This window comes from Papilio machaon, chromosome 26, assembly GCF_912999745.1.
Source record: "Papilio machaon chromosome 26, ilPapMach1.1, whole genome shotgun sequence".
Taxonomy (NCBI): domain Eukaryota; kingdom Metazoa; phylum Arthropoda; class Insecta; order Lepidoptera; family Papilionidae; genus Papilio; species Papilio machaon.
Window position 1 is genome coordinate 5,700,349 of NC_060011.1, and position 21,801 is coordinate 5,722,149.

The 21,801-nt window shown below is 32.2% G+C and overlaps 3 protein-coding genes and 1 non-coding gene across 4 annotated transcripts; 1 reads left to right on the forward strand and 3 right to left on the reverse strand.

Moving 5' to 3' along the window:
• Nucleotides 1–6,594: 6,594 nt before the first annotated feature.
• On the reverse strand, nt 6,595–6,667 carry Trnav-aac. The gene has a single exon. It is a non-coding gene; the product is annotated as a tRNA-Val (tRNA).
• A 930-nt stretch (nt 6,668–7,597) lies between these two features.
• LOC106707607 (guanine nucleotide exchange factor MSS4 homolog) lies at nt 7,598–8,238 on the reverse strand. Its single transcript, XM_014503920.2, has 2 exons — nt 8,026–8,238; nt 7,598–7,953 (listed from the first exon to the last, which is right to left on the reverse strand). Exons 1-2 carry the CDS (start codon nt 8,170–8,172, stop codon nt 7,717–7,719), a joined length of 384 nt encoding a protein of 127 aa, XP_014359406.2. The 5' UTR covers nt 8,173–8,238; the 3' UTR covers nt 7,598–7,716.
• Nucleotides 8,239–8,650: 412 nt separating this feature from the next.
• Nucleotides 8,651–12,911, forward strand: LOC106707468 (PSME3-interacting protein). Its single transcript, XM_045684567.1, has 7 exons — nt 8,651–8,864; nt 9,166–9,264; nt 9,831–9,951; nt 10,177–10,288; nt 10,375–10,478; nt 12,445–12,598; nt 12,675–12,911. Exons 1-7 carry the CDS (start codon nt 8,768–8,770, stop codon nt 12,753–12,755), a joined length of 768 nt encoding a protein of 255 aa, XP_045540523.1. The 5' UTR covers nt 8,651–8,767; the 3' UTR covers nt 12,756–12,911.
• A 651-nt stretch (nt 12,912–13,562) lies between these two features.
• On the reverse strand, nt 13,563–20,624 carry LOC106708727 (zinc finger protein 850). Its single transcript, XM_045684500.1, has 14 exons — nt 20,419–20,624; nt 20,102–20,233; nt 19,377–19,847; nt 19,004–19,131; nt 18,677–18,751; nt 18,158–18,284; nt 16,754–16,884; nt 16,590–16,653; nt 16,220–16,242; nt 16,001–16,088; nt 15,570–15,692; nt 14,803–14,913; nt 14,172–14,293; nt 13,563–13,833 (listed from the first exon to the last, which is right to left on the reverse strand). Exons 1-14 carry the CDS (start codon nt 20,524–20,526, stop codon nt 13,569–13,571), a joined length of 1,968 nt encoding a protein of 655 aa, XP_045540456.1. The 5' UTR covers nt 20,527–20,624; the 3' UTR covers nt 13,563–13,568.
• Nucleotides 20,625–21,801: the final 1,177 nt, after the last annotated feature.

Here is a 21,801-nt window from a genome sequence, read left to right on the forward strand (position 1 = left end):
GGATCAGTAAAAGTCTCTGAGTGCATCAGTACTGTAATCTCAGGACACATCAGAAGTTGTACATTTTTTTTTGTCAAAATGAATTCGAATCTTGAATCTATAATAATACAGCACAAAACTATACATGCTTCAGAGAATTTATGAATTTATTAACCGACAGATTACGTAACTTATTTTACAAGTAAAATGTTGACTTTTATGATTCCTGAAATAAGATCCCAATTACTGCTTTTACAGAATTTTTTCGACATACTGAAGATTTCGACTTGAAAGGTTCGAGTTATAGAGATTTGACCGTATCTCGAAAATTCTAATTATCATAGTACTTACCATTTGTTTGTTACATTATTTTTCTGATGTCGTCGAAGCCCTATTCAAGGACATTTAATTTATATTTTTTTATCAAAGGTGGCAAATGAGCAAACGGCTACCTGAATTCGCCGAAAGCGACTGCTGCCCATAGACATTCGCAATTACAGATGCGTTGCCTACCTATAATTAACAGAGAAAGGGACGCACAGAAAGAAGACATTTCCCCTTCCTATGCGTCCCCTCTTCCGTCAAATCCTCTTCCCATTCTTTTCCTTTCCTTTTATAATACATTTATAAGGCTTGTTTTGTGTTATCATATAATTTATTCATTATTTATGCTATGCTAATCACATAAAACCACTACCATGACCTCATGTAGCGTTCTTCCATCTGTTACATGCAAATAGTCTATTAATTTAACATTTTTACGTGATATTTTTGAATACGCTGATGAAAATAGTCAAAAGTCAGTAACTTACATAACAATTGAATATTAAAATAGTTAATTTTTTAAATATAATGCAGACAATTCTAATTATGGCTGAAATTTCTCTGTGTTAGGTGAATTATAAAGGAGAAGTTAACAATTTACATACATTTGCAATTTCATAGCGTATTGTTGGAAATTTAAATTTTGTTTTTAAATACTGCGAATGTTATGTAATTGAGGCTAGTTATATGTACTATATCCGCTGAATAAAGTAGCTGAGCGAACGTCTCTTTGGATAGTTGACCGCTTAAATATTAAAGCAATGAATCATAGTTTGAAAGGTTTAGCGAAACGCAAAAATTTTCAATTCTGTCTACCCTTTTTTGTGTCTAAAATATCCCTTCAGGCAATATAATTATTTTCTTTGTCTTTCATTACATATCAACTTAAAATCAAACAAAAAAGTAATAATCTTACTAATATTATAAATACTGAATGTGCGTAGATTTAGAACATAGTCTGGAAGAACACATAGGCTGTTTATCAAGTTTTAATTCCGCGCGGACGGAGTCGCGGGCGATAGCTAGTCTTTTAGATCTCACAAAATAAAGAGCGATTATATTATAGTTATTAATTATACTATTTTTTGTCTACGTGTACTTTCTCTGAGCAAAATATGGCCATACAAATATAAGTACATCGATTGTTGCTGGTACTTTTGTATTCAAACTAGTTATTCAATATTGTCACATAATGTTAACACGCGTTGTTACAAGCATGTTGCAAAATTACATATCCATGCCCGCGGCTGTACTCACTATTTAATAAAAGTTGTACATTAAAAATTAGGATATGATTCAATTTATACTACTAATATGGTTACATGGTAAGTGAAAATACGTGAAAGAATGACTAAAAATAAATGGTAATGTATGCGTTCTGAACGTATGTTATTATATCATCTATTATATATCTATTATATATCTATTATATATTATATATATCATCTATTATAGTTTTTGCCTTCGACCCTGTCCGTGCAGATAAAAAAACTTACTTAGTAGCCTATGAGTTATTCGAGATTATGTTCTTCATCTGTTTGAAATTTAACCAAAATTATATTAAATCACAAGTCGACAAACGATTATTCTGAAAACTATCGTTGTAAGTTAGGAAATTGTGTAAGACATTGCTTTCCGTTTAAATATTATTTTCAATACATTGACATGCTCAGGTTTATTTGTACACACAAACAGTTTACACTATTGTTTGTGTAAACCTTTGTAATGTTAAACGTAGAGTTGTAACTATTATTCCTCACGAAATGATGAATAGAAAATTATTGTCCTACAAACAGGAAATCCTTGTCCTAACACGATAATTTAATTGGGCTTTGTGGCTATTATTTAATATTTAAAACCATATAACATTTAAAGCTGACAGTAACACTAAACAAAATATGACTTAACGATTATCATATTACTTTCTTATGTCACCGTGGACGTTTTTCTACACATTTCGTTCAATAATCTAGCGCGTACAATCTTTCCACCATACCAACACTTAACATTAGGTCGGATCGTGGTCAAGCGCTAGCTGATTCAATCAAAAAAAAACTTGAGAGGTGTCAAGGGACACCCGGATGGAACGAAGTTCCTTTCTATTAATTAGTGAAGGAACCAATGTTTATTCTATGAATAAAAAACTTAAGTCTTCACAAGAAGTACATTTTATTTCTATGAATTTTCGTTATATCACGTCGTTGCCATGGTGAAGTAGCGCTCATTCGTCGTTAACTTACTATAGCAAAAAGTGTCGTGACAACTTTTCGTAAGAATTTTTTCCGTCTAGCCCCCTTTCACAACGCGCGATAAGGAACTTCGTTCCAAAATATAAAAAATGTCATTTGACACATAAAAGTAAATTAGGTCGCTATAGCAACGAATATAAGTAATAAATTATAGCTCAAGTGATTATTGCTGTACGATATTGGATCAAGTGGGAATCGAATTTAATTCCCTAACTATTCTTTGACAAAGTTACTGTATGTAACTTTTAATACGAGTTACCATTATTTGAAAAGTAACGAGTTATTTTCAATAAAACAACTAAAGCAACAGTAAACCTACTCTGCATTGTTAAGGCGTATTAATAAATTAAATTATTAAAAATTTTAAGACGTTAATTTAAATTAAACATCATAATTCCTTCGCAAATATTATGGATATATTGAAAAATTTGAGGCTAAAAAAACAGCTGTTATTTTTATAATTTTGCAATAATATTTATACTAATCTTAATATTATCTTAAAAATAGCAACATTAATTTACATTTTATCGTCGTCTATTGAATTAATAATGAACATCGGCCTATGCAAAAATTACGCAAATAATATAATATTTTGCAATATTATGCCTAATTAATAATGCAAATATTATAATAATAGATCGGTCGATGACCTACTACGACGATACCCTTTAATTTAATTCAGAAACAAAATGAAATAGTATCTTTTTTTTTTTCTTTTAATTCGTGTCATGAGATTTTTAGTCTGTACATAACTTATTTTATGACAATCCGTTTGTTTTTTAATTAATTTTTCTTGTATATTTCGTAGTTACGTCCAAACTTATCTGTTTCACTCGTCCCTTAACGCCTAATTTCGCGTTACTTTCTTCAATTTCTTTCCCGTGACTAATTTAAAACGTTTAAATACTATGGTCGATTCGAAGATGGTAACACTTTATCTAACATGGTGGCATCGCTACTTTCACATTCAACCTTTTATCCATTACGTATTCTCGTCAAATTAACACTTCTGTCATCGACTGTACATTCGAAAAAAAAGCAATAAATCCTCATCACGCTTAGAATCGGAAATCTCAAACAATAAGAAATACAATTTAGCACAATGTATATAAGTTTTTGACATAACTGTATTGTTTGCGTCAAATTTTTCATTGATATGGGTAGGAAATAAAATTCCTAGACTGTAGACATAAAAGTTTTGAGGTCACAAGACCAACAAAGATGTATTGACCTTACTCAGTGTTTTGTACAAAATTGTTATTATATTTTGTATTATTGTCTATTTTTCAACGTGATTTTACCCAGCTAATGAGTCGTTTGACCTTGAAATCACAAATTACTTCGTTTTAAATTAACAAGCTCTTTTAAAAGATAATTTAATAGGTAGCTTAATCCGCGTTGATTCAAAAATAACAACCGGCATTTTGGTTAGTTAATCTTCAATGCTTAAAAATGTGGCAGTCCCCCTGTTAATATCTGACTCCCAAAAGGAATAGGTTATAATTTTAAACAAAGATAACCATTAAAATAACTGTATTTATTTTTGGACATAATCTATATATATAAAAGAAAGTCGTGTTAGTAACACTATTTATAACTCAAGATCGGTCGAACTGATTTAGCTGAAAATTGATGGGGAGGTAGCTTAGAACTAGGAGGACATAGGAACTTTTTTTATCTTGTATGCATTTTTTTTATTCCGCGCGGACGGAGTCGCGGGTAAAAGCTAGTAATTAATAAAACTACAACACTCATCTCATCTCTAATCACATATAGGCTCTCATGTTACTGTTAACAATTAATTTAAAAAAAAAAACAATTTAATGAGTTCTGTTTAGAATTTTGACTGGTCATTAGAAACTATTAAACTATCTAAATGTTTAACATAATATTACTTAATATTAGAGATCCGCAACTAAGTTTTCGTTTAAGTGACATCGTCATCGACATCGACAAACAATCAAATCTTACCTTTTTATAATATTATTTTGCCATAAATCAACCGTACCTCGAGACTTTTTCAGAACACAGAAAAAGTTACAAAACCTAGTTCCATGAAACTAAAAATATAAAATAAATTTTTAACCGACTAACACATCTTTTGTCACATACCCTTTAATTAAGTACTTACCATTAGGTGAATAATTGCAATAATCCAGTGACACGAATACAGTCTGAAACACAAGTTGCGCAAAGACGTTTCAGCATCGTGATGTATGAAGCACGCTTTATTATGAAATAAAAGCTATTCTGAAATATAATGGTTGTACAACTACAAATTACACATTTTAATAAAGCCCTTACGATAAATAATAGATGTATTACGACATCAAATAATACACCTATTCAGTAGAAATTCTTCTAAATGTTTCAAATATCGTCATCACACGAAAAGTCAAACAACACGATTACGGCCAGAAGTTTACGGAGTCTGTTAAAGCTTAAAACGTTAATTACAAATACAAATAAGAGTACCTAAAATTAAAAGTATTTTTAAATGTAATTTAAAGCAACAATTAAATCTTGTTGCATTTTTTTAATGTACGGGACCCAAATCATTTTAATATGCCTATTATGATGTATTTCAAAGTGCGGAAAGTGATTGTAGTTAACTTTTACTGCATTTAATATACTGAATGATAGCGAAATTACTCACATTAACATAATACAACTTACCGTTATAAAAATGTTTCATTTTACAAAACGTCTGCGCTCTCTCGTTGATACCAACTTTTATCAAGGTACTGTATTATATAAAAAATACATATTATTCTAATTTGAATTTAATTATTTTAATTAAGAACTTAAAATAACACGAGTACGAAAATATAAGAGCCTTTAGTCATACGACGAATTAATTTTAGAAAAACAGTTTGTTTTTTAAAGATTTTGAGCGAATTTCTATTTTGTCAATATTTATAATGGTACAAAAAAATTGCACCTTATTTTTATATCATTCGGTGGCAATAGCGCAAGCGGCCACCTAAATACGATACAAAATAGTGAAACGACTGCTGTCCATAGACGTCTGCAATTACAGATGCGTTGCATGCCTATAGTAGAAGGGGGGAGAGGATGCACAGAAAAAGGATATATCCCATTCCTGTGCGTCCCTCCACTGTCAAATCCACTTCCCCTTCATATTGTACATACTTGTAACCTTGATAAAAATTTACAAAGTAAATTAAGCTCTTTTAGTAGGCGTGTGAAGTGTGAAGGGAATCCATTATGGGCCCACTTACGTACCTAAATTATAATAGAACAAACTTCATAATTGCAATCAAGAACAAAAAACTTTGCAAACTGAAAGGCAGAGAATTGACACATCTATACATAGACAATACAAAAGGTCAGATGTCGTAAATCTTTTTGTCTATGAATCGATAACTTATAGTGATAGCAATAAGCTCTCGACGCAAGCTATTTGATACTTATGTTTTGAATCTTTTTATTAGATAGAGATTGTTGGGCAATTGTTGACCAATGTGTAACAATATGAACATTTCTTATTATTTCTAAAGTTTAGTTTCAGATAAATTATCAATTATAATTGCATATTTTCTTTCAGTTAAACAGACACGGTCGTATTACGGATCTATAGGTAACCGTGGGTTTCTAAGATCGAAATCTCTGTATAAAACATATCGTTATCCTTGTCATCTTTGACAGAACAAAGATAATATTATGTTTTAAAAGGATACTTGGATCTCAGAAACCCATTGTTAGAGATTGACGATTCAACGGAACTATGTTTTTAAATATTGTTTTCGATACAATATGACTGAGCACCTAGTTAAGGTTCCGGGAGTGCACTGGATGCAGGCGGTACAAGACTGGACATTGTGACATGCCTAAGTTCAGCAGTGGACGAACTTGGCTGATAATGACGATGATGTTTTCGTGATTAATCTGTGAAAAATTAGTTATTATTTATTGATTCAGTTAAAACAGATTTTAATTATCGAAATAAAAGAAAATTATAATCAATAATTTTGAAAACAATGTTTATAAGAAAATTAACTTATAAAATTGGCAAAAAGTATGTTTCCGCCCGGGATCGAACCGGGGGCCTTCTGCGTGTTAGGCAGATGTGATAACCGCTACACCACGGAAACTATACGAGTTTTGTTGAAATATAGTTTTTCGAGATTATCGCGAATAAAAAAAAATTATAAACTGAGTTTTAAGTTTTCAATATGTTTACATTAAATATTTTTTTTTGAAAAACCAAAATTTTAAAATACATTTGCAAATTAATAAAATCGTATAAGATAGAAGGGAAAATAAAATAAGTTCAATGTAGAAAAAAATATTTAATTAATTTAATAAAAATAATTCATCAGTGTTAAAAAAGCCATTTCTTAAACATAAATAAGCATTTCAGATTGTAATCATGTTGTTTAAAAATGTTATATTATGTAATACATATATCTCTACGTTTTTGGGCTCAGGTGATAGACAATTAAAGCCACTAAAACTCCCTTCTTTTTTATATAAGTTTAGCAAAGAAATAATGGTGATATAAATAGATAAATACATAACATATTCAATGCCACCAACTCATCATGAGAGTTCACTTTATTCCATAAAAATCATGGCATTCAATGTGTTAAGTAAAATAATTGAAAGCTGGTTGCAATTAAACAATTTTTTTATATCAAGTAGATATATTGGAATGAATGAATGAGCATTTGTACTTATAATATAAAATATTTGTCTAACCAAAAAGCATTACTTTTAAAATCAATTTTGTTTTTTTAAGAATAATAAAAGACAGAGTTTGTAGTTATTTTAATTATATTGCAATAGGCAAATAAAGTATACTTTATACCTATTTATTACGTAAGAGAGATTTTTTTATTAAACTGCTTTATATTTGTATTATATATAAGATAAAAACTTATGAGATAATATTGATTCATATCACTTCGAAAAAAAAATATAATTATTAAATATTTTTAGTACATATGTATTTTACCATTGTAAAGCAACAAATCTGTTCTAGTATTCAATATTGTTTTTTTTTTTAATATTAACAGGTTTTCTGACAAAATTATGTGCGGATATATGAAAATCCTATTATGCAACTTTGATAACATTGCAAAATATATCATTCAATTATTATCTATCTACAGCATAAGAGATATAGCTGATATAATTATTATTAACAATGTTCTACCCTCGAAAGTGCAACATAACTATGTTTAGTTTCCATGTCATAATAGCCCACAGGTCCTGCGTCACAATCTGCACAACTTAGGTACTTGTGGTTAGCAACTGTATGTGTAAAGCCGATATTCTCAAACGTATACATGTTTTCAACATGATAGAATTGATTAATTCTTTCACTTTGCACTTCACCCTCTTTATTCTTGTCCTGTTGCATTAATGGCAGATCTTTCTGAAATTAAACGTAATACATGGCTAATTTGGTCCTTTAATAAATCAACTTTAAGTAAAAAACATTATTTACCTCTTGAGTGATATATTTTGCCGACTTTTTATCTAAAATTTTCGATGTACAATATTTACATTTAATTATCAATTTATTTTGTCCATCTTCTACGTATTCTGTTTCAGGAAATTCAACAGGTTTTTCCACGCTCTCTAATTCTGACATCGTTAATTTGATTTAATTCACAAATGTGGATCAAATTATGAAAAATACAGTGATTTGAAAAGATAATTTCATGTAAAATTTATGAAATGACAGATTTTCAAAATGCAATGACACATTTAGAGTGAACGTTGGAAAACATGGAAAATTTTATTTTTGCTATATTTTGTTTTGCTAAAATTCAAAGATTTTTTTAATTTTTTTATATTATTCAGGTTATAAATTTATTTATTTGGTGTTAATATTTTAGAAATTCATAATTTTGTTTTTAAGCGTAACAACTTACTTTAATATTCCACGAAAGGGTACTTTCATTTTTTTTAATTATATGTGTTGTATATTTTTTAAACAAACAGTTAATTGAGGGTGATACAAGAAATAAAAACAAAATATTATAAATAATGAAATATGCGTGAAAAATAATTGAATTTTTGTTATCTGTACATTGACTGTTGACATTTGTTGTTGTTTGTATGTGGTTTTTGAAGTTGTCAAATCAATCTAATCAAAAAAGCGAAAAGGTTATTAATGAGTGCCTGCGAAGTGTGTTAAATAACTCTTATAAAATATTTTCATAACATATTTGAAAATCGACACAATGAGTTCTGGATTTATATCTGAATCTGAGATATTGGAAGCGAGACGAAGACGTCAGGAAGAATGGGAGAAAGTGAGAACCGAAGATCAACCTAAAGGTAATCAAAACTTGACTGTTGGACGTATTACATATTTTTAATCATAAAAAAGGATGATGGTTTTTACTTCAATAATGATTTTGATTCATTATATTACAATTTGCAATATTCTCTTGATCGTAAGCAAATTATCTAAGGACTGAAGACAAGGAACGAGTAGGAAAGCGGATAGAACAACTCGTAAATATATTGCTTATAATATTATATATTAATTTATCATTAGTTCCCACTCCAAACTCATAGCAATATTTTAATGTTTAATATTATTGAACAAAGACTAGTAACAGTAATTTGTACACAGAGGCACCAGAAGAGGCGTATGATACAAGGCCACTGTACCATCGCTTGGAAGAGCAAAGATTGAAGAAGGAAGCCGAGTATGAAGAAGCACATAAGCTGAGTAAGTAAATAAGTAAATTGTCCAATATTCATGCACATAGCATATCCGGTGCAGAACCCCTTTTAGTTGTGTAAGTTGACTCAACTTCAATGAATGTAGAAATAACAAACTATTCATTATTTCTACATTCATTGAAAGGAAATTCTTCTTATTTATCGTGACATTATTCGTAATAATTCAAACAATATAATAATATTGTTTGAATTATTTCATTGTTTAAAGAGAGGATGAATTACAATTTTATTTATTAACAAATCTGCAACATTATATGTACCTATCAAGAGTGTTCTGTCACTTTTATTTATTTACTAGCTGTAGCCCACGACTCTGTCCATGCAGCATTAAAAAAAATTTAATAGTCTATGTGTTTTTCTTGACTATGTTCTAAATGTGTGCCAAATTTTATCAAGATCTGTTGAGCCGTTTCTGAGATACCTTCAAAAATCCATCCATCCATCCATCCAAGATGTTTTTTTAGTAAGATTTATTTTGATGCCTATCCAAAGGATTATATGGAAATACTAATTCCATCACGTTTAATATAAACATTCTGATTTTTACTTCAGAGAACATGATCAGAGGTCTTGATGATGATGAGGTAGGTTTCTTGGACCTTGTGGAGAGGACCAAGGCAAAGGCTGCTCAGCAGATATCACTTGAAGAACAGAAGGAAATGCAAGAGTTCAGGTTAGTATTTACAATGCAAAAAAACGAAAAAAAAAAACAATAGTCTCCTTCTGAACAAAAATTACAACTTATCTCTTATCTTCAATCTCTATCGATCTTCTATCAACTTATCTCTACAAAAAATGTTAATGTTTCTGATGCATGAAATGGATTTTAATATGTTTTTACTTTAATACACTTAGTATTGGCAATGTAAACCAATATTGATATTAATATATAATTCAGGGAGCGAGTATCAAATCTAGCAGAGAGTGAGGAACTGATCAGACTGCGCGCTCAGCTCGCACCAACCCGTACACCAGCGACCGCACAGCCTGCTAAGAATAAATTGCAAGGGGTGAGTAAAATGTATAAGATATATACATGATAAAAAAAATATATTGAATTTATAAATTATAAGTTTGATATGTAACATGTTTTCAGGTTGTTGTAAGGAAGAGGAAAGCAAGTGAAATGGAGGGAGACAAGACAGATAAAGCGGAACCTGAGAAAACATCATCACCACCTAAAAATGGAATTATCAACAAGTATGTGTGAAACAAATAGTTTTGTATACCATTTAATTTTACTAGTGATGCAACGGATGTCTGTTTCCGTTTCCGCAAGTGCGGAAGTTCCGCATGCTTTTCAACATCCGTTTCTGCTTCTGTTTCCGCAACTTTTATAACGGAGATAAAACGGAACTTTACGACAGCTGAGAGATCCAAATGCGCGGCGCGAGACGCGCAGTCCGTACGCGGCCTTTCGGCACTTGTCGCATTTGTTTGTTTACGTACTTTTTCGTGAATTTAAGCGCGTAATATTTTCTGCTGCTGTTTGAAACAATCAGTTTCTCTTGCTGGAGTAAGCTGTCTAGTTGTCCATATAAAATTTGACAACTGGCAAAATGTTCCTATTTCATACTTACGAGTTATTAAATGTACTTTTGAATAAGTGATAACCATGTAATATATCATCATCATTATTATCATCAGCTCACTATACATCCCCACTGAGGGGCTCGGAGCCTACCCCAAATTAGGGGTGACTAGGCCATAGTCAACCACGCTGGCCCAGAGCGGGTTGACTTCACACATATCATTAAATTTTTTTCTCAGATATGTGCAGGCAGCATCACTATGTTTTCCTTCACCGTAGGAACGTCGGATAAATGTAAATATCTAAATCGAAAAACACATTGGTACATAGCGGGATTCGCACCCAGGCCCTGCAGATTGCAAGTCAAGTGCCTAATAATTATATCTTTTTTTAATCTAGATTTGGTGTTTTTGATACTTAACACATTCACTGTTTACTAAATAAAAAATGAAACAGCTGGGAGCCAAAACTTTTTACGGTGAATTTTTATTTAGTATATCTGGGAGTGTTTGAACATATAGATAAATTAATAATGTTTTTGTATTTGAGCGCTAGGGATCATCATTTTGAGTGCTAGGGATGGCAATGGTTTAGTTCACTAATATGTAGATATTTGTTCCACGATTGCATTTCTGTTCATATGTTAAAAGATTTTGACAAAGTCAAGTTTTTCATGAAATTCCAGAATATTGAGTAAAACATGTAAGGATACTAATCAAAACCAGCTTTTATCTTCTCGGTTCAAGATCTTGTAACATTTCATACACACCCACACATACACACACGTATACACACACACATACAGGACATACATATATATAAAAATATACATACATAACATAAAGTTCAGCCTTAGCTTCATGTGATACAAGATATTTGTATGTTTGCCTCCGTACGAACGTGGTCACTACAACACTGTAAGAATAAAACTAATACTCTTTTTCGTTAGTTGACTATATTGCCAGAGTGGCTACACAAAGCAACATGGACTCGCTTCAAACGCCAGCGGCTTACTGGCTACTACAAAGTGAACGGGCCTCTCGCTCGGATCCGAGGGGGAGGCGCCGCTACTAATAGCTCTGCCCACTCGGATCCGAGTGGTCAGCAGTGAATGTATTAATAAAGAAATATATTTGTCGTTTATCAACACGAGTGGTTTGGCGAACATTAATTTGTAAATAGTGTAATTTTGTTTCCTGAAAATAAATTAAAAAAAAACGTATTTTAACTTATTGCAGCACAGTAAAAATACATATATTGAAGGCTAAAGGACACCGATATCCAATGCCTTAATAAATTAAAAACGAATACAAACTGTTCTTACCAAAAAAAAATTTTGTAAATATGTTTTTTTATTATTATTTACACTTCTGTTTCCGCTTCCGTTTCCGTTTCTGCTAAAATTTATTTTTGACATGTTTCCGTTTCTGGTTCCGGTAAGACACTTCCGTTGCATCACTAAATTTTACTAACTCTACAAATGATCTCTTTGATCCGTTGCATAGATTTATATTCAGCAATTTAATACTCGGTTTTATCAATTTAGTTGGAACCCGTGATTTACGAAGACCTGGACATCAGCTAGATTACTTTATAAGTTTTACAGTGGACGCTGATCAAAATATTCTTTTACAGTTCTGTACAACAGAATGGTACATCGGAGACACCCACCATGGCCACGACCGCAGGTGACATGGGGGCACTGCGGTGTGTGGCCATCCTGCCCGGACTGGGACATTATGACACTGACACCTCCACTGATACAGATGACTCCAGTGATTTTGAAACTGTAAGACAATTTGTTATACATTACGAGTTGGTGGCATTGAAAATGTTTTAAAAAATGTTTCTTTTTCTTTTTTTAGTGTGAGAAAAGTGGAGTGAAAAGAGACTTACTGGGAAGGAGACCGGAGAGTCAAGAGAAGAAAGACGAATCCAAGAGTTAAAGGACGATGTTGCGTTACGTGTTTATAAAGCGTTCACATTACAACGGGATATTGTAAACTTACATTAGATATGTTATATATTTGTATAAGTTAAGTTATAAGTAGGTTTTAATTCCATTTGAGGTGTATTTTTTAACTGACTCTTATATACTTGCATCAAAACTTGTTTATTTACAAATAATGTTGGATAAATTGCTAAATTTCTTATATATCTAATCTGCGATTATCTTTTATATAACATAAAGGATAATACATAATGTATAGATTAAAAAAATATTTTGAAAATAGTTACTACCAGTTTTTTTTCTGTAAGTTAATGTGAAAAAAAATTAAAATCATCAATATTTAGTGTGAAGTTAAAGTTAAACTTCTTTACAGTTGTTTTATGTAAATTGTTCCGACATTTTACATTTGCAAGTTGTTTTATTGAATTTTAATATACTTTAATAAGTAAATGTGTTTTATTTTAGTTGAATAAGAATCAAATGTTTTAACTTAATTTTACTCTAATTTCTTTTATGTATTCTTAACAGAGTAGATTAATGTGAAGGTGATTAATGAACAAGCGGCCATTAGAATTCGCTAAAATAGCGAAGTGACGTTGCCCATAGACAAAGACATTTGCATTGTGGCCAAAATGCATGAAAAAAAAAAAAAATTTTTTTTGGGCAATAGAAATCACAGATTATCCTCACCTCTGTGATTTTTGGTTTTATGAGCGTTTTTTTTTTTTTTTCATTTAATGATTGTTGTTTATTTTAATGAACACTTTTTCATTTTAATGGCTTTAATGATAAGGTTGTGAAATAAAAGTCATGTATAAGACAATGTTAAATAATGTATACTATCATCAGTGGTATGTCTGTCGGGCAAGGGGTCGTGCACCATCTCCAGGCTGGTGCTGACCAGCGCCGCGTCCTGACCCAACTCCTCGGGCCTCACCTGCCTCAGGTTGGGCTCCAGCGTCACTTCTATCAGAGGGTTCTCAATCTCGGGCTCCGGTAGACTATCGTCGGACTCCTCTGAACTATCTTCTATCTCTATATTGTCTATTTCTGCCTTCTTTTTCGGTCTTGATCTGAAAATAATCAGATTTGACAATAGTATACATACAAAAGATATACAAAGTGGAAGATATTCCGCGTTTCGTCTGATGAATGTGGTGCCAAAGACCTAATTTTAGTTTCCCTTCCCTTCCCCCCTCTTTGCTGTAAAAGGATGGGAAGAAGTGGATTTGACGGAGGATGGAATTTATAGAAAATATCCTCTCTCATTGCGTCCCCTCCGCCCGTCGATAAAAGGTAGGCAACGCATTTGTGATTGCGGATATCTATGAGTAGCGATTACTTCGCCAATTTGGCGAATTAAGTTGGCCGTTTGCTGGCAACTGGCAACAAGTTGATGAAGACAAGTTACCGTTTGGGATATGGATGTTTGAGATGGTAGGTGCGGTAATGCAGCTTCATGCTGTTGCTCTGAGTGAAGCGCTTCTCGCACTGCGGCTGCGGACACGGGAACGGCTTCTCGCCTGTGTGTGTCTGACATACAAACAAACATACATTTTACTTATTACTAATATTATAAATGCGAGTGTTTGTATGGAGGTATCTTTAGAACACCTTAACGGATCTTGATGAAATTTAGCATACATATAGAACAGAGTCTGGAAGAACACATAAGCTACTTATTACGTTTTTTTAGTTCCGTGCAGACAGAGTCGCGAGCGATAGGTAGTACATACATAAACGTTGCACTGTAAAATTATGACAACATCGAAATTAACAATTATTTTACAAAAAGATTTTAAAAGATAACTAGATAATTAAAAATTCCAGATATCTTAGTTTATTACCTTTCTCACAGTCGACACATTTGTATAAAATATTAGCTGTCGCCCGCGACTCTGTCCGCGCGGGATTTAAAAAAAACCATTCCGGAGATACCTTCAAACAAACATCCATCCATCCATCTAAACATTCGTATTTATAATATTAGTAAGATATAGTCCACCCTCTCGTTGTGTATGAAATGTGTAAGAATGTGTTACCACTTGGTGCCTCTTGAGCGCGACCCTGGAGTAGAAGTCCTTGCCGCAGAGGTGGCAGCCGTGCACGCGCTCGCGGCTGTGCAGGTTCTGGTGTGTCGACACGCTGCCCGGCTGACACACAACACAACACAACACAACCTCTAGTATATGCCATAATCTAATGTATTTCATCATCATCATCAGCTCACTATACGTCCCCACTGAGGGGCTTAGAAACTACCCCAAGTTAGGGGTGACTAGGACATAGTCAACCACGCTGGCCAAGTGCGGGTTGACTTCACACATATCATTGAATTTCTTCTCAGATATGTGCAGCATCACGATGTTTTCCTTCACCGTAGGAACGTCGGATAAAATGTACATATGTAAATCGAGAATCTAAAAACACATTGGTACATGGCGGGATTCGAACACAGGACCTGCAGATTGCAAGTCAAGTGCTTAACCCCTGAACCACCAACGCTCTAATGTATTCCATAGTGCGAAATATTCCACAATATTATGTATTCCGTAATGTGAAATATTCCACAATCTAATGAATTTCGTAACTTGAAATATTCCATTATCCAATATATTCCTTAGTGTAAAAATTTTTACAATGTAATATATTCCGTGACATTCAAAAAGAATAAAGCATGAGGTTAAATTACTTTTTGGCGCTTCCAAACAAATAGTTAAATTTTGATTGTTCATCTAGCAAGGAATTACCCATAATATTGTTGTGGGCTGTATTTTAAGCCGTGTGAGTTAGGAAATAGTTAAGTTACCGCTAGCGAGGCGCCGCAGATCTCACAGATGTGTCTGAGATGCGGCGGGAAGAAAGATGTGCGCGGATGCTGCGCCTGGTGGTGACGTAGACACGCAGACTGAGACTCGAACTGCAACCCGCACTACACACACACACGAATAGATCTACATCTCGACCTAATAATGTACCTCGACTTATTTATGTTATATATCGGGAAAACTTAAGTACTCTGAGTGGAAATTTATCATACTAAATCTACACTAAGTGTTACCTCTTAAAGACAGAGCGCGGCAGTAAGGTATTTTTAATCTGTTTTCTTCTAATTTAACCGAATCATTTTTGTGCCCATTTTTTTTATGAAACCCATCGTATTTATTTATTTTCTCTAATTACAGATTATAAAGTAAATTTGTACATTTGCTTGAAGTTCCTCGGACAATAAGAATGTACCTGATAACAAGTTGTTGGTTTCCTTCTCTTCCTCTTCAACTTCCTGCGTCGTTTGCCTTCAGCTATGATGGCGTAATCCTCACTTTTTCTAAAATTCATGATATTTAAAAAAAAACATACACAATTGAAATAATTATCGACGCAACTATTTGTTTTTGTTAAATTTATTCATTGCAAAAAACATCTAATCGTAAGTTAATATAAATAATTCAAACTCACCTACGTTTCAATCCTTTACTGATCTGTAAAACATGTAATGTATAAAATAAACACAATAAAGTCTAATAAGAAATATAAATAACTAGCTGTTGACCGCGACTCCGTCACGGTTTAAAAAAAGAAACTCCGCGCGAATTAAAAAAAAACTTAATAAGTAGGCTATGTGTTCTTTCAGACTATATTCTACATCTGTGATAAATAAAATCAAGATCTGTTGAGCTGTTCTGGAGATACCTTTAAACCAACATCCATCCATCGATCCATCCATTCATCCATCTAAACATTGGTATTTATAGTATTACTAAGATGTAAGATAATAAAAAAGTGTAGAGAAATAATATTTAACAGATTATAAGACTAAAAGTATCACCTTGGCTTGCATTTTCTTTCCCAAAACTTTCTTGTGACTGCTGTCATGACTTTCATTTCCATCTCTGAAATAAGATCTTATCATGAAATTTAACTCGCCTAAATAAAAAAAACACGTAGTTCACTCTGAGATGGCAGTGAATGTGTTAAAATAAGAAATCTCACTCGATGTCATTGGCGTGCATGGCGGAGTGGAAGAGATGTCCCTCGTAAGCCTTGCGCGTCTCAAAGCGCATGTCGCAGCGCTCACAGAACGTGTTCACCTCCTCCTCCTCCACCTCGTCATCAGGACTTTCCTAAACCGACACCTTATAAAATACAATATAAATAATCTAATCCGGCTCGAAGGACCATTTGTTGTTCCTTAAATGAAAATAAATCTATGTAAAAATGTTTAATATCTGGGATAGAACTGGAAAGTGGTATCTGTGGTACTTAAATCATAAGATAAGAGCATATTCCTAGCTAAAACGTTATGAACATTAACATTAGACAACGGGGAGGAAAACTAAAAGTTCTAAGTTGCTGTCATCTATCAAATTTTTATTACATCATTCTAGCGATTACTAATAAAATAAAACATTCCTTTTCACATTTTTATTTTGTTATAAAATAATTTATAAACTATCATCAAAAAAAATGTTATGTGTAAAATTTATGGAATTTTAAATATAAAATAAAGTTTTTGTATATCTGTGGTAGTGATGCAACGGATGTCTGTTTCCGTTTCCGCAAGTGCGGAAGTTCCGCGTGCTTTTCAACATCCGTTTCTGCTTCTGTTTCCGCAACTTTTATAACGGAGATAAAACGGAACTTTACGACGGCTGAGAAATCCAAATGCGCGGCGCGAGACGCGCAGTCCGTACGCGGCCTTTCGGCACTTGCCGCATTTGTTTGTTTACGTACTATTTTATGAATTTAAGCGCGTAATATTTTCGGCTGCTGTTTGAAACAATCAGTTTCTCTTGCTGGAGTAAACTGTCTAGTTGTTGTCCATATAAAATTTGACAACTGGCAAAATGTGACTATTTCATACTTACGAGTTATTAAATGTACTTTTGAATAAGTGATAACCATGTAATATATCATCATCATTATATAGTTAGAAATATATTTGTCGTTTGTCAACACGAGTGGTTTGGCGAACTTTAATTTGTAAATAGTGTAATTTTGTTTCCTGAAAATAAATTAAAAAAAAAAAACGCGTATTTTAACTTATTGCAGCGCAGTAAAAATACATACATTGAAGGCTAAAGGACACCGATATCCAATGCCTTAATAAATTAAAAACGAATACAAACTGTTTTTATCGAAAAAAATATTTTTGTAAATATGTTTTTTTTATTATTTACACTTCTGTTTCCGCATCCGTTTCCGTTTCTGCTAAAATTTATTTTTGACATCTGTTTCCGTTTCTGGTTCCGGTAAGACACTTCCGTTGCATCACTAATCTGTGGGATACTTAATGTTAATAATACTAACATTTATAGTAAGCAAAAGGTAGTTTTTCTCCCCATTCGCATAGACATTAAATTATCAATTAACATGAACAAGATATATATAACTGACTTGTGTGGTATGTTTGAGCCGCTTGTGTTGTCTAAGTCCGGCCTGGCTGACGAAGGATGCGCCGCACATCGCACACACGAACTCGCTGCGGTGCGTGCGCAGGTGCGTATAGTACGTAGATGCGTGTCTACACAACGTACCATACAACATTTATCACTCTTTTTTAAACACATCTAACTATTTCAAGTCAATGGTCTAGCTCAACTGATGAATCAAGTGAAAATGTGTGCTAGAAGCCTAATTCTAGTCTTGTATCCCTTCCCACCCTTTTCTTTTAAGAAAGAAAATGTGAATGTACCGGAAGAGAGGATGCATAGGTAGGGAAAATATTCTCTGTCCTCGTCTGTCAATTAATGATAAGTAATCAATACATATAATAATAATACATCAAAGGTAATCAACAAACAGCCTCTTGGTCAATTGTCCCCTTGTACTATAAATAAAATATTATTTTTGTGTTTTGCTTCACAGACATTACACTGAAATTAACTTTTCAAATTTAATAAATAAATAACATACCTAAATTGTTGTCCGCAGTGTACACACTCTTTTTTTATTCCGCTGTGATATTCTTCATGGAGTATGGCAGTACTTCTGTAAAAAAAAAATACAGTGATATTATATATTTTTTTTAAACTAAAGCTATCTTGAATATCTACAGTCACTAAAAATACTAAATCAACAATAATCTTTGTTTGTTACCACATACAAACAGAAAATCTGAAAAAATCTAGATAAAATTTAGAGATAGTAAACTATTGAATCACATATAGGCTACAATTATCTTATTTTAAACTTCAATCGGACAGTCACAGGCTACAGGTAGTTGTATAATTGTATACTCACTCTAACGGGCAGACGAGATGACATCTGAGACATTCATACTTGGTATAGTGCTGGCGAATGTGTCTGCGACGGTGGCATTCCCATTTAAAACGCATATGGCAGAACTTGCACTCAAATATACCCAATTCCTGATATAAAGTAATTATTCATTAAGATAATTTTTACAGCAAAAAGGCAAGCACATTGTATTTTCAGCTATATCAGTAGGATATTTATAAAAAAAATATTTTATTGATATCAAATAGAATAAAAATTCAGGCAAAAACTAGAAATATTTTGTAGTTACAGTAAAATACTATTGGGTTAATACAAGTGACTGAATTTTCAAAAAGCTAGTGTTTTATTTGTAAAAAAGAATTAAAACTATATTTACTTCACTATGTCTTAATAGCTTGTGACGTTTCAACATATCTTCTTTGGAGAAACCTTTAAAGCAATCCTGGCATTTGAAAGCTGCCGCTAAATATTTCGAATCTTCAGATCTTAAACGAAATTCTCTTACAGCTTCTTCCTCTGACAGAATATTAACTTTCCAACTTTCCGGATCTAATCTTCTGTTTGGCTTTTCAGGTATATTTCTACTTCTTTCTTTAATGAACTCATTCTTTAAATTAAGACATTCCTTCTTAACATCTATGAATACTGTTGGTGGTCTGTTTGGTTCATTTGAATCCGTATCTATGAATACATCATAATCCATACTATCCTGCTTCTCGTCAAAGACTATTTCGTCTTCAATTGAATTGTCTATAGTGTAAGTCTTAACTCTATCAGTCATACGTTTTACAGCTAAGTTAGATTCAAGATTTGTTTTATCTATTTTATATACTGATTCATATGTTATCTGGAAATATAAATAAGTACATTTTCAAATTTTCAATCATATAAATAACTTTTCTAAATTTTATATCAGTAAAGGATAAAAAAAAAAAAAAACTAAGTTCACTTCTATGATGCGTACATCAATTACAAAGTTTGAATGTCAAATAAATAATGATTCTGTTTAGAATAATTTTCTTATTAAAGTAAAGCTAGAGGACAGTGGATTAACCTTTAAATTTATTAATACATCATTTGTAAAAATTAAATTTTACTCACAGGACCCTTCCAAAGTAAGTCCTTAAGTGTTTTCTGACCTCTGTAGCATTTCTCCTTGAACTTGTGAAATTTGTGCAGGATCGTGGCGCATTCGTAGCAGAAGTAACGAGGCAGACAATCATCTTCATACACCTTATGTTAAATAAAAATAACAAGAATAAAATCGTTTTTAGCTTGTAAACGTCCACAACAAGGACTGGAAAGACTATTATTTCTAAGGGTGGCTACAGTCTAAGTTACCATTCACATTTAAGAATTTACTACCAATAGGCAACTGAAATTAAATTTAATATATAATGTTTTTGCAAATAATTTACCTTTAACGCCAAAACTTCCTCGTAATAAGCTTTAAGTTGATGTTGATCGTATTTGTAAACTTTAGCTCCCGTTCGCAGGCAAATTCGACATATCTTTAAATCAGACATATTTACATCTCATGGAGTAAAAATATATAATTTAGAAAAACTGCTAAAGCTTCATTTTTCACTAATTTACAATTGTTTACAAAAAATAATCATGAACCGTGAAGTGAAGCATTGAATTTAAAACGTCAAAAAGTCAGAAACCTTGATAGTGATGTCTACTAATACCAGTGATGTACCTTATATCAAAAATGTGTTTTTATGGTAACATTAAAACACAGTGTTTTTAAATGGTAGATTTGTCTCGCTTTATGAGATTTGTTAAACATTCTTCAGTCTGTATATAGTTTTAGTTAAAAAACACTTATCAGATAGCAGCAACTTCTAAAGGTTAACACTCATTACAGTCGCGGTCGACATGCTTCTAAAATTTTCTACGGAATTAAAAAAACTTATTTAGTAGCCAAAGTGCTCTCCCAGACTATGTTCTACATCTATTTCAGCTAGATCCGATCAGTAGTTCTCGAGACAACTTCAAATAACCATTCATCCGTTCATCCATCTAAATATTCGCACTTATAATATTAGTAAAGTTGAAAATTAATTCATTGACTGATTGTAATTTTTTTTTTTTCACTTGAAAGAGCTTCAATATTTACAACAAGTATAAGATAAAAATCTTACTAATGTTGTAAATGCGAATGTTTAGATGGATGGATGGATGATTAAATGGATGAATATTTACATTTTACTACATATTTATCAACAATATAAATACATTTTAAATCAATTAGGTCTACACTATAAGTATAAATGTATAAGAAATCTTTATTCTTCCTGTTAAACGGTAATTGAATATTGATAGAATACTGTTTCAATTTCAGTTTCTTGGAAACTCTCTGATATTCGGTCTTTCTGTAATCGAATATTCCTATAATCTTTTTTTTTCCACCCCACTTCAGAAACAGCTGTACAATGTACGAAGTACCGACTGAATTTCTGTTACGTTTGAATGTTGCATTTTATTTAACAATTAATTAATCATCATCATACCTAATAATATAATAAATGCGAATGTTTAGATGGATGATTGTTTGTTTATACGTGTATCCGGAACGGCTAAAAGGATCTTGATGATAGTTGTCACAGATGTAGAACATAGACTGTGAAGAACATGTAGTCTACTTATTAAGTTTTTTTTTAATTCCGCGCGGACGAAGTCGTAGGTGACAGCTAGCTATATTATAAATCACATATCATTATCATTTCCAATAAATTGAAAATTGAAATCAAGATTACTGCGAGAACATTGTTCATTGAACCGCACGAAATTATAGG

What these genes read in the sequence shown, in the direction of transcription:
- LOC106707607 (XM_014503920.2), bottom strand. Translation starts at nt 8,172, where the DNA reads ATGTCAGAATTAGAGAGCGTGGAAAAACCTGTTGAATTTCCTGAAACA. An exon ending in CAAAATATATCACTCAAGAG is followed by an intron (nt 7,954 to 8,025) that starts GTAAATAATGTT and finishes GTTTAATTTCAG; the next exon opens with AAAGATCTGCCATTAATGCA.
- LOC106707468 (XM_045684567.1), top strand. Translation starts at nt 8,768, where the DNA reads ATGAGTTCTGGATTTATATCTGAATCTGAGATATTGGAAGCGAGACGA. An exon ending in AAGGAAATGCAAGAGTTCAG is followed by an intron (nt 9,952 to 10,176) that starts GTTAGTATTTAC and finishes TATATAATTCAG; the next exon opens with GGAGCGAGTATCAAATCTAG. An exon ending in CTAAGAATAAATTGCAAGGG is followed by an intron (nt 10,289 to 10,374) that starts GTGAGTAAAATG and finishes ACATGTTTTCAG; the next exon opens with GTTGTTGTAAGGAAGAGGAA.
- LOC106708727 (XM_045684500.1), bottom strand. Translation starts at nt 20,526, where the DNA reads ATGTCTGATTTAAAGATATGTCGAATTTGCCTGCGAACGGGAGCTAAA. An exon ending in CATCTCGTCTGCCCGTTAGA is followed by an intron (nt 18,752 to 19,003) that starts GTGAGTATACAA and finishes TTTTTTTTACAG; the next exon opens with AAGTACTGCCATACTCCATG. An exon ending in AACCAACAACTTGTTATCAG is followed by an intron (nt 15,693 to 16,000) that starts GTACATTCTTAT and finishes GTGTGTGTGTAG; the next exon opens with TGCGGGTTGCAGTTCGAGTC.